This window comes from Otolemur garnettii, unplaced genomic scaffold, assembly GCF_000181295.1.
Source record: "Otolemur garnettii isolate 467f Iridium unplaced genomic scaffold, OtoGar3 scaffold00129, whole genome shotgun sequence".
NCBI classification, from domain to species: Eukaryota; Metazoa; Chordata; class Mammalia; order Primates; family Galagidae; genus Otolemur; species Otolemur garnettii.
Window position 1 is genome coordinate 2,623,512 of NW_003852524.1, and position 12,111 is coordinate 2,635,622.

Below are 12,111 nucleotides of genomic sequence, written 5' to 3' on the forward strand. Positions count from 1 at the left end.
AGCATCTCCACTATCATTCTGGCAAAACTGGGAAGAGAATAACCTTCTTTCTTTTGTTTAAAATGTACTGCTTTAATAAAGAGAGGAGAGACAAGTAACTTTTCTTTCTATTTATTTTCCAGCATTTGTATATCATAAGTGAGTTATTTTGTTCTTGAAATTACCATGATTGCAATAGCTCATTACACCTCACTCATTTATACAAAAAAGTCCTCGACTATATATATGTTAAGTAACAATGTAAGTAGATCCATCCATCCATCTGATAGATCGAGGATATTGAGTTTTTTGGGATAGCACTTCTTTGTTTTACTGGGCAATGCAGTGAAGAGCTTTAAATTTGGCATCTGTCACTTATGTGGGTCCAAATTATACCATGCTAAAAATACCATGAAGATACTGCAGGGAAATCACCAGTGGATTATGAGTGTGGTAAACTTCATATTACCATGAGCTTGTGCCAGAATATTAGAACTGTTAGCCAGATGCTTCCTGTAGACTTCCAGAGAGGCAGAATGTGGTGCCACTGGGATACAGAGGCCCTGATGTGAAGTATGCAGAAGATACATAAATCCTGGGGGTATTTTCATTTCATCTGGGCCCATGTGGCTCTGCCCACATCACCGTGGATCACCTGGGTCCACACCCGGACCCTCTCCCTTCTGCACTCTGCTGCCTTGGCGGTGCCGCTCAGCTAGACCAGGCCCTGCAGTGATTTCACACACTCCCCTAATAAAGTCCTCAGGGCTGTCATGTATTTTCATGTGTTTGCCCTATTATCCTTCCCTGCTTGAGTCTTACAGATAATGGATGATGCTTCAGTTAATCATCTTTCTGCCTCTTTTGTTCACCAGGTACCTCAGCCTTCAAGGGGCTCCTTTATTGAGGATCGATGTCTTCTCCTAGGTAATTGATCACCACACACCCAGGGACACTCGATTCATCGCTGAGGGAGGATAATCATCATGAATAATCAAAAAGCGGTCGGCGCACTGCTGCAAGAGTGCAAGCAAGTGCTGGACCAGCTCTTGCTGGAGACGCCAGATGTGTCGGAGGAGGACATGAGTGAGGACCAGCGGTGCAGAGGTGAGGTTCTGATGGGAGGCACCAGGGGTGAGCCAGCAGGTTCATTCTCCTCTGCCTTGCCTGAACCACACATTCTCATCTCTGCCCTATTTTTCTTCTCTTGGCAGATGACCACCGAGAGATGAGTGGATTTCTAGGGCATGAATGGGCCATGGGCTGCAGGAGGACAGGCAGGGGAGGAAGCCCACTTTGTTGCAGTGAATTGCTGTCAGTTCTAATTTTAGGCTTCAGTAAACATGAGGCTACAAGAAACAGTTTAGTTCAGGAAGAACAAAGGGTCCAACTTGGCTGGTGCACGTAAATTTCAATTATTAAAAAATTGAAGCAACTTCTGAATGGTGGCACATACTTTTTTCCAAACTAGGATTTTGTGCCTCATCAGTTTCCATAGATTTCTACAGTTTCCGTAAATATGTCATCTCACCAGTCCAATCTCTCTCTCTCTTTTCTTTTCTTTTTTTTTTTGATTGCCAATACATTCCTCACGTTATATTCACATGCCATTTGTAAAATAAATCCATTCTTCCTCATGAATACTGATGGCATCATTATTGTGGCTTCAGACTTTGGCGTTTGGCTCATTTTATAGTTTGTGCTATTCATAATGTAGGATAAGTCATTGTTTGGGACGCAAAGTCTAGAAAGCTAATTCTAACTTCTTATGCTAATTTAGAAGAGACAACAGTCTTTTTTTTAGATTACTTTTTAGCATGCATATACTTTTTTCCTCATTTCTATAATTATGTCTTTGACATGCTTTTAAGATTTTTCTTTGCATTTTTAGTACTTTGCTATTCCTTATGGAAATAAGAGTTCCAGATAAAATGCACATTCCTCATCTCTTCTGTTGGTGTTTAATACTTAATGGGACAAGGCTCTGGAGGAGTAACACCCCCAATTCTTGTATATAGGCACGTACATTTTTACAGGGGCACTTTTAGGTACCTATGGAATTCTTCATTATTTGTAACCTGTCATTTCTGAGCCTTTAAAATCCCCTATGTCCAGTCGTTTCACAACCCCAGTTCATGTGTCTTCTGTCTTTGCTGGCCAGGTACACCAATGTGTGACTTTGCTTGCTAGTTCTGTGGGCCTGTCAGCCCCATCAGGCTTGCTGATGTCAGAATGGCCAGCACTTGGCACCTACCTGGTAAGCTCTGCTGCTGGCCCTAGTCCTCCCCGGGGCAGTGTGCTGGGTTCTGTTGCTTCCACTGAGGTTTTTCTCGTCTTTCACTACATCGCGCCCTGTGTCTCTGCAGCCCCCAAATTCCTTTACGCTTTGTGTTCTCCCTAGTGAAGACTCAGCCCACAATTGAGTAGCATTTTCTTATTCTTTTTTCCCCAAGTGCCACAGAAGAGGGGAAATAATCAGTTCAGTTCCAGATAAGGCAAAGCAAGGCTGGAAAATCACTAGATTAGACACAGCCCTTCAGGTAAGCTGCTTGGGGAAGTGAGTGATCAGAGAGGCAGAGGGGGCCACTGCTGGGCACGCTGTGGGCTGGATCAGATAAGCCGAAGCGGGAGGACACGTCCTCCGCAGAACCCCTGACAAGCGAGGCATTAGCGGTCCCAGCAGTCCCCGCGGGGCTGCGCGTCCCCCGTGCGCTGCGCGGGCTGATTGGATGCGTTCCCAACGCCCTGCCCGGGGCTCAGCAGGTGGCGGGTCGCGCAGCCGATGTCGTCACCGCATGTGCTGCAGAGAAAGGCATTATAGTAGAGGGTCACTTAGGGCGGCAGGGCGGGCGGCAGACTCAGACTCGGGGGAACACAAACACTGGGTTTTTCATTCTTCGCTCTCCTGCTCTCAACCCCATCCTTTCCCCGCAGAAGTTGGCCTTGTTAGCCTGAGCGACTACCCCTAGCTACTTCCCCAGAGATGGAGACAGAGCTGAAATCTAAACAGAGATAACCCTGTAAACACGTGCAGTAGTGGCATCTTTAATTCAGTACGCCCCATGGGCATTCTGGCCTGACCCGAGTGGAAAGAAAGGGACGTGTGGACAGGGCAAAATGAGTTGTAAGGAATAGACTTTCTCCATCATTACGAAGATACTTAAAGTACTAAAACTACTAAGGTCCACTATAATCGAACTCTAGGAACCCTGAAATCACATTGCTGTTGTCATTTGATTACTCCTGTTCACTCGGAGATGGAGTGTCAAAGTAACTTATTAACCAAACTGGGACGTTTCTGAGAGTGAAAGGGAGCACTATTGATATGTTGAAAGTAAGCCAGTGGCAAAGAGAGGGTCAGGCCTTCCCACAGATTGTGACCCCGGAGCCCCTTGGTCCCTGGCTCTGCTCTCAGGGAGGAGCGCCATTCCACAGCAAAGGCTCCCCGACTGCTGAGTGGGGGGGGATAATTCCAGTGGGAGGTTGGTGTGTCATTCTTAGGAACTGATGCAGATTACTCCTTAGTGTGGCCCATAGGTTACTTCCTCAATGCCAAGCAGGTCTTCCTGCTGGTAACAAATTCCTAAAAAGGCAGATTTTCTTTCTTTTCTTCTGTTTGTTTTTCATTTTCTGTCATCTCCCTTTTGCTCTGTTTTGTGTGCCTCACATCAACATAAGATGGACCGTGTCTTCTAACCGCAATGGTCTTTCACCCATCATGGTGTTGTTTACAAAAGTGATGAGATGAGAAGATTGTCCTCAGGGAGCTCACAGTCTAGTGAGAGAGAGAGATGTAGTTACAGAGCAGTGGGGTGAAGGCTGAAAGGAGCATGCACTTATGGGTTTGGGAGCCCTCTGAAGGCACATCTCAATTCCACCATAAGGTCATGGCAGGCTGGCAAAAAGTGCCAATGTTTGCATTGAATGCTGAAGTCAGGGGCCAGAGTTTGATCACCAAGGCACTGGGGAAGGGCAATCTAAACAGCTAGAACAAGGTGTGCAAAAACATTAAAGAATTTTATTCAAGGCAATGGCCTGGTCTATCTTGTTTTTAGAAAAAAAAGAGGATCAACAATGTGGAAGATGGGGTAAAAGCAGGACAATGTCTATAGCTCAGTGGGTAGGGCACTGGCCACATGCACGAGGGCTGGTGGGTTCAATCCCAGCCCCAGTCTGCTAAAAAACAAAACAATAGCCAGGCGTTGTGGCAGGTGCGTGTCGTCCCAGCTATTCAGGAGGCTGAGGCAAGAGAGTCACTTGAGTCCAAGAGTTTGAGGTTGCTGTGAGCTGTGATGACACAGCACTCTACTGAGGGCAATAAAGTAAGACTGTCTCAATTTAAAAAAGAAAAACAAAAAGACTGAAAGCAGTAATTCAGGCTAATTACTGCAAAAGAAGAAGAGGAAATGGATTTTAGAAGATCCAGGATTTAATAGCCAATCAGATTTAGGGGGAGACTGACTCCTGGGTTTCAGATTTGGGTAACTCCGTGAGGTGGTTTCATTTATCAAAATATAGAATATAAGAGAAATCAGATATAGAGAAAGGTAATGAGTTTAATTGTGCTATGTTAAGCATGAGATGCCTACAAAACAACTTCCTGGAGATTTATAGCAGGCAGTCACATACATTGGTCTACATCCCTTACTGAGAACCCTGGGTAACATGTACTTCAGAATTCAGAATTTTACCAATGTTCAGAAGGTCTTACAATACATATTGTGTTGCATTCATATTCCAGCTGAAGGTGGGGTAGTACCTGTAGTCAAACATTAAATTCCCTTTTTTTTTTTTTGGCCTGGGGCCAGGTTTGAACCCGCCACCTCTGGGGTATGGGGCTGGCGCCCTACTCCTTGAGCCACAGGCACTGCCCGAACATCAAAATCCTTTTGCAGCAAAACTTTTGTGTAATCTCGTTAAGTCCTTAAAAAGACCATGAAAGTCTAGTTTAGGTATCAAACTTTAAAAAAAAAAATAATTCCAGTTTCCAGAGCTTTTTCATTTCTGAAATTTATTTAAGAGATTGTGTACCAGTATAAGTTGGTGTGACGGCCATTAAGAAATTGAACACAGAGAGTGTCAAAAACTGTATACACATTTTAAGAAAGGAAAAACGATATAAATGTGTAATACTAAAGTCATGTTTGTAATTTCTGCAATTACACGAGGTGTTCAATGTGACTCATATTCATCTTTTATTATCATTATACATTGAGTATTAAAATTTCTCTTTTTCTTTTTTTTTTTTTTGAGACAGAGTCTTACTTTGTCACCCTCGGTAGAGTGCCAGGGCATCATAGCTCACAGTAACCTCAGACTCTTGGGCTCATGCAACTCTCTTGCCTCAGCCTCCTGAGTAGCTAGGACTACAGGCACCTGCCTCAATGCCCCGCTATTTTTTACTTTTTTAAACTGAGTCTCTCTCTAGCTCAGGCTGGTCTTGAACTCATGTGCTCAGGCGATCGGCCTCCCAGAGTGCTGGAATTACAGGCATGAGCCACCTTGCTCGGCCTTAAAATTTCAATACAATTTTTTTTCCTTCTTAAAATGTATATACATTTTTGGGCCCCCTCTGTTAATGTGAAACAAGGCCACTTCTCAATAATTATTTCACACTATTTCAAATTTCATATGTGTTTTTCATTATTTGTTGTCTGAATTCCAATGTAGTCCATAGTGAAAGGATAAACTAAAAGGAAGTTTTAAAGAAAGAAAAAGTTGACTTTCTGCATTGCCAGCTGCCACAAACCCCAGATGCCATTCCAGTCTTGTTCCTTTCTCATTTTACAGGGAAAATAATATTTCCTTCATTCCATTCTCTTATTCTTCATGCTGAGATAGTCACTGAAGTGCTTTTACTTCCTGCTAAAACCCTTTCTTAATGCCTGACTACCCCAACTTACCTGTAGGGCAAAATAGACCAGGGCCACCCCTGACAGATAGCACCTCACCATTATTCTAAGTCAGAACCAACAACAGCTTAGACCAGCCAGCCAAGGGGAGGGAAAAGTTTTTCTGTTTGGGTTTCTTTTTTCTTTGCCACTGAGGTGCTTCATCATAACACTGGTAGCTCAACAACCTCTTCTTAACTGCAATTTCCTTACCTGAACTCTGACCTTTTCAGCTTCACTCCCCAGCGAGTTAAGGACCCTGATCGAGGAGGCAAAGGAAATGAAGTGGCCCTTTGTGCCTGAAAAGTGGCAGTACAAACAAGCCGTGGGCCCAGAGGACAAAACAAACCTGCAGGATGTGATTGGCGCCGGGCTGCAGCAGTTACTGGTAGGGAGAGCCACACCACCTGTTCCTCTGACATTTCCGAGTGAGGCATTGCAACTCTAAGTGAGCTAATAGATTAAATTTCTTTGAAGCACAAGACAGCCCCCTACCCTTTTGGTCAGCTCTGCCAGATTGACGAATGTCAGGGAAATACCTTTTGGGAAAGCATTTGCTTGCCCTTAAGATGTTGTGTGGGAGGCCAAATCTAGTAAAAGTGAAGAGGGGTGGTCAGTGGGTCTAGTGGGAAACCTGCCAGCCTGAAATACTAATGTATCCCTTCTGGGCCAGAGAAGTAGTTTTCATTTCACCATGCCTCACGACATTTATAGTTTGAAATGCTAATTTTGAAAAGTTAAGTAGCTTTAAAAAATGAATTCATTGCTGTGGCTCAAAGGAGTAGGGCGCAGGCCCCATATGCTGGAGATGACGGGCTCAAACCTAGCCCCCAGCCAAAAACTGCAAAAATTGCAAAAAAAAAAAAAAAACAAATTCATCATTGTTTCATTAGTGTGACTTGCTGTGTAAGCTATTAACGTCTGGCATGTCCCTTCCCAGGGCCCCACCTTGGGTCCTGGTCACTTCCTTTTCTCCTCATGATAAAGGCTCTTTAAGAAGCATCAAGTCAAAGTCACTGACATTCTTCTTCCTCTGCTCATTTGTTGTAAGTTTAGCCAACTGGTACCTCTGTCCCACATAGGAGAGAACCTCAAGAGTAGCACAGGAACTCGGCCTAGAGCTCAGGACTCAGGCTTAGGGTCTAAAGAAGTTACGGAAAGCACCATATTCCTTTTTAGTCACATTGCTTTTCCCTACATTCTTTCAGATGGTCAAGGAAGAAAGTCTATTAGCTCATATGCATTTTTTCTCACATAAAAAAATGTATATGTCTAGAGATTAGGCATTAGAAGCAATAACAATATTCTAAAAATTTGACTTTATTGGTTTAGATAGGATTGTATTTGGGGAGCATAGCAAAATAAATATATAGACATTATCTTTGTCTATTGAAGCAAAATCTAGGAGAGATCCCCTGACCTACAGACAGACAACAGCATCTTTAGAGAAACAGTAAAAGCTCTACCTCTCTCACCCTCCCCCAAACAAAACACATTAAGCAGACCAGGAATTGCAGGCAAATGAAAATGAATACTTGGAAAGAATGCTGAGCCAGGGGGTTTAAATAAATGTAGTGGGTATTCCTGGAGAAATAGAACAGTGTAACAGCTATCATTTGTATCTCACTGTAGAGTTTACAGAGAACTTGCAGTGCATCATCTCATTTAATTCTCAAAATAGCCCCATAGTGATTTAGATCCTCTTCCACTTACAATAAGGTTGTGTCCCAATAAACCCATTTTCAGTTGAAAATCCTAAGTCAAAAATGAATTAATGCGCCTGACCTACCAAACATCATAGCTTAGCCCAGCTTAACTGAAATGTGCTCAGAACACTTACCTTATTGTACAGGTGGGCAAACTCATCTACCACAAAGCCTATGACCTAATAAAGCATTGACTAGTTCATATAACTTATTAAACATTGTACTGAAAGTAAGAAGCAGAACAGTTGTGTGGTACTAAAATGTGTATCTCTCTCACACCATCGTAAAGTCAACAGTGGTTAAGTCAAACCGTCTTGACTTGGGGGCCATCTGCATTACCATTGTCATCCCTGTGTCCTGAATGAAGAAATTAAGAACAGACCAGTAAGTAGTGGAGCTGTGACTGTGACGTAAAGCCTTCTCCTCCGTCTACTTAACTCTAGTTCTCTATGAGGAAGCTCCAGTGAAAAACTTGAAGGAGCAGGTAGAAGCTCTAAGACTTATTTGCCCTAACACAACCTGCAGAATGACCAGTAGAATTTTCTGCAGTAATGGAAGCATTCTACATCACCTATCCAATATGGTAGCCACTAGCTACATAAGGCTCTTAAACACTTGAAATGTGGTTAGTGTGACTGAAGAATTAAATGCTTAGTTTTATTTATTTTTAAATTCATTTCTATGTAAGTATCTATAGGTGGGTAGGGCTTGCATTTTATTGGACAGTGCAGCTCTAAAGGCCTTGTCATTAAAATGAGACCTCTGACAATGGCATCAAGATCATCTGGACAGTGGTAGGAAATCCAAATTCTTAGAGCCTGGTCAAAAACCCTGGGGGTGGGGGTCCAATGATCAGCATTAGACAGGCCTTCCAGATGATTATTGGACCTGCCAAAGTTTGAGAATGACTGCTCCAAAAAGAACAAGGTGTCAAGGGCGGGGGAAAGGCAGAGACCTGACTGACGGGGGTGTGAGTGGAGAGGAGAGAGGCAAAGAGTAAAGGAGAACCTGGTGTGAAGGTTGTAGGAAACCAGCCAGAAAAGAAATCTATTTTCGTCTATTTTGGGAACTGTTGTATAGGATGGGAACAGCCCTGAAGGAGCCAATGGCCACTCCACCCGCTTGGATATCCCTTGTGTGGTTAGGAGAGGGGCATGTAAGAACCTTACAACCCTTCTAAGGACGGTGAAAGGAACGGCCTCTCACAGGCAGTGACTCCCACCTTGACCTTTGGGCTTAGCAAAGTTTCTCTGACTTTTGAACACAGCCTGAGAGCCTGAAATGCATCACGTCCCTGTAACCTGGGCTCCGCTTCTCTTGTCCCATCCTGTAGTCGCCAGACCCCCTCTCCCTGCATTCAAAGCTAGTAGTGACATCAGCTGAAAAACCCGGAGATGATGTTTTTAAAAACTCAAGTCTTGCTGCATTTGGGGGTTAATGTGAGTTGGGAGATGAGCTGCTCATAGTTGTTAGACTGTTCTGAGAGTCTTCTCACATTCTTCCTGTCATCCCTCACTATATAGTGCACAGATTTCACAACTGGGGAAATAGAGATACAGATAATTTAAGAAGTTGGTGTTCAGATCACAAGGTCACTCACAGGCAGCTCTAAGCAGCAGTCCATTCATCCTTTAGTCTCCGATGTATGTATCTGGGAGCTTTTTGAACTCTGAGCATCATTTTCTTCAGCTTACCCGGCAAGCTATAAATTAAGTGACCACACCCCCTAAGGACTTTTAGGATGCTCCCCTATTGTGCCAGACCCCAAGTGCACAATTGCCGAACCACTCTGTTTTGTAAATACAGAGAACTAAAGCACCCTGTGAGCCAGGCTCTCCCCAACTCCCTCATTACTTTTGATGTCTTGGCTTGTTAAAAGTAGCTCCAGGAAATTCACGACTCATTTTGGTTCCATTATGCCATCAGCTTCAATATTGGACTTTACTGAAGCTGGGTAGTCACAGTCAGCAACCAAATAATTGTGAGATTTTGTTCATACCTCTGAAATGGTTAAAGGCTACTGAGTTTGTCTTTTCAGTTCCTATGTTTTCTTACAGTTTGTTTATAAATAGGAGCTTTCTAGGATTGTTTTTTACCTTGCAATGAATCCTTCCTGTAAAATGTTTCCCCTCCATTTTTTAAAACTAGCATTCTGCTTAGAGCATGCACACTATGTCCTTAATTCAAGTAACAGATTAAAGTGAAGCACACAATGCTTAAGAAAAAACTAAGTCCATAGTTTTTCCCACAGTTGAGGAGTTAGTCAAATCAAGGGCCATTTATAATGTTACTCTTCTTAGGCTTAAGAAAAATTCTCTGTGTTTTGTGCTTTGCTTTCTGGTCTCCTCTGCGTCCCCATTCCCCCCCGCCCCTCTCTTCTTTCTTCCTCCCCCACTCTCCAATCCCTTTTCCTTTGGTGTGTGGCCACAGACAGAAATTTATGACAGGGGCCAACCTCCTTTACACTCCACACAAAGCTTGCTGACTTGAGAGAGTTTGTCCGCTCTCTCCCAGAAAAAACACCTGCAGCACGCTCCCCGAGAAACCTGGAGAGAGATGGGAGATTAATGTGGCTGTAATAGCTGGGCAGTGTTTTTGGTATTATGCCCTCTCCCCAGGTAGATGGGTCTTTTCCGAGATGATACCAATTATTTATTGCTGAAACATCTGTTGATAACTGCAGCTGCCCTTGTAAAACAAAGCATATCACGGGGTCACAGGCTATGGGGGCCTAAAACCCTACCTCATGCTAGTTTCAGTCTATTCAGTAACACCCTCAAGTCCATGGGTTACCATCATCTTTAATGTCTCATCATGCCATAGAAAATACTTTGTAAACACTGCATTACCCGGCCCTACAGGCTTTGAAGTATTATTTCATCTTCATCGGTAATTTATATTCCAGGGCCATTGTACTGTGGGAAAAAGAGGGGGAACCTTTTTTGTTTTCCATTTAATTGTATATCGCCTGACACTTTGACCTGTATTATTAGTATTAGTCAGAAAAAGGATTTTCTCCCTCTCTTATTTGAAAATAAAATTTCAAGGGAAAGTAAGCGCTCCTTCAGCTCTTTTCACTCAAAACAATGTTTACACTCTGAGAGGGGAAGATGAAAAGCATGAGCAACTTTTTTCAAGTGTCGGAGAAGGGCATTTCAGTTTTTGAAAGAGAACAGTAAGGCCCTTATAAATATCATTCAGCAAAACCTTTGATGGATTTTTCAGAAAGTATTGAAGGCATTTAGCGTTGGCCGTCTGTTTAGCTGGGCTTGGGGCTATAGCAGTGGAGCGCTAACCAGTGAAACCCTCCAGCACTCACTCACTGGTTTCTGATATGCCAAGGAATGTCTCAATGTAGATGCCACCTTTGGGAATTTTTTCAGTAACTTTCACGCTTCTCAACAACAACAAAAAATCTGCATTATGAGAAAGAAACTATGAAAATGAAATTTTTGAAAACGAAATCCCAGGGCCTGTTTAGGTTTGCCTGTGTATGCAAATAGGAGCAGCGTGGGCTGCGCGGCAAAGAATTGTTTGACAGACCCTGAGTTTGAATACTCCCTGCCTGGGTTTGGGGTTGCCAGCGCTGGTGGGACCTGATCTCCCTGGCCCTGCTTCTGTTCGGGGAAAGTGCCTGCTCGAGGTCCACCCTGAATTTTTTGTGGTGCCTCCTCAGGACAATACAGTATTAATTTTTATAGGTTGACCCTAAAGTCTAGTATAAGGAGGTGAAGCAGTTTCAGAATGAGGATATATATTTTGTTAATTTAACATCTTAGCCATTATTTATTTATTTACTGCAGTTTTTGGCCAGGGCTGGGTTTGAACCCACCACCTCCAGCATATGGGGCTGGCGCCCTACTCCTTTGAGCCACAGGCACTGCCCCCAGAATGAGGATATTTTCTCCCATTTCCTTTCCAGCTCTACAACACGAAAATAGGTAATATGACAGTCTTTATACCACAAATATTTTTGGAAAATGTCTTGCTACCTTAGAGTGATTTAAAGAGACACCACCACCACCCCCAAAGAAACCTAAGTAAATAAATACTTAATTGTTTTCTTAAGCTATCTTGGGTGGAAACCCTTTGTCGGTGAATAAAGTTTCATAAATTGCGCTTCCAGAATATTTTTAAAATATGTCTTTTCAAATAATTTGGTGTCTTTAACTTGTTGATATTTTAGTTTTTGAACAAGGAAATTCTGCTGTACCTAATTTGGGAACTGAGGGGGTAGAAGAGAGCCCTTTGCAAAAGAAACCAAAGTGAATTAAGTAGGAAATGAAATGTCAAGTTGAAGAAAGTTTTGTGGCATGAGGACTAGGTAGGACATAACCAATAGGAACAATAAAATTCTTGCCCTAAATAAGCTCTAGGCTAAAATATGTCCTTACAACTAATTTTTTTAAATCCCATTTATTCCAGGTGCCAGTTTTCTTACTGATGACAAAGAATTCAAAAGCGGGTGTCATTTAGTTTGTGATTTTTTTTCAGCAATTGATTTTCTCAAATGGGTTTTTCATCTGTAAGTGTTT

The 12,111-nt window shown here is 42.9% G+C and overlaps 1 protein-coding gene across 1 annotated transcript in view; it reads left to right on the forward strand.

Moving 5' to 3' along the window:
* ALPK1 (alpha kinase 1) overlaps positions 1 to 12,111 on the forward strand; it is a 144,283-nt gene that overhangs the window by 67,410 nt on the left and 64,762 nt on the right. The window contains exons 5-6 of the mRNA XM_023518193.1: positions 855 to 1,086; positions 6,104 to 6,258. Of these exons, the coding sequence (XP_023373961.1) occupies positions 966 to 1,086; positions 6,104 to 6,258 (276 nt within the window). The 5' untranslated portion in view covers positions 855 to 965. The remainder of the gene's footprint in view (positions 1 to 854; positions 1,087 to 6,103; positions 6,259 to 12,111) is intronic.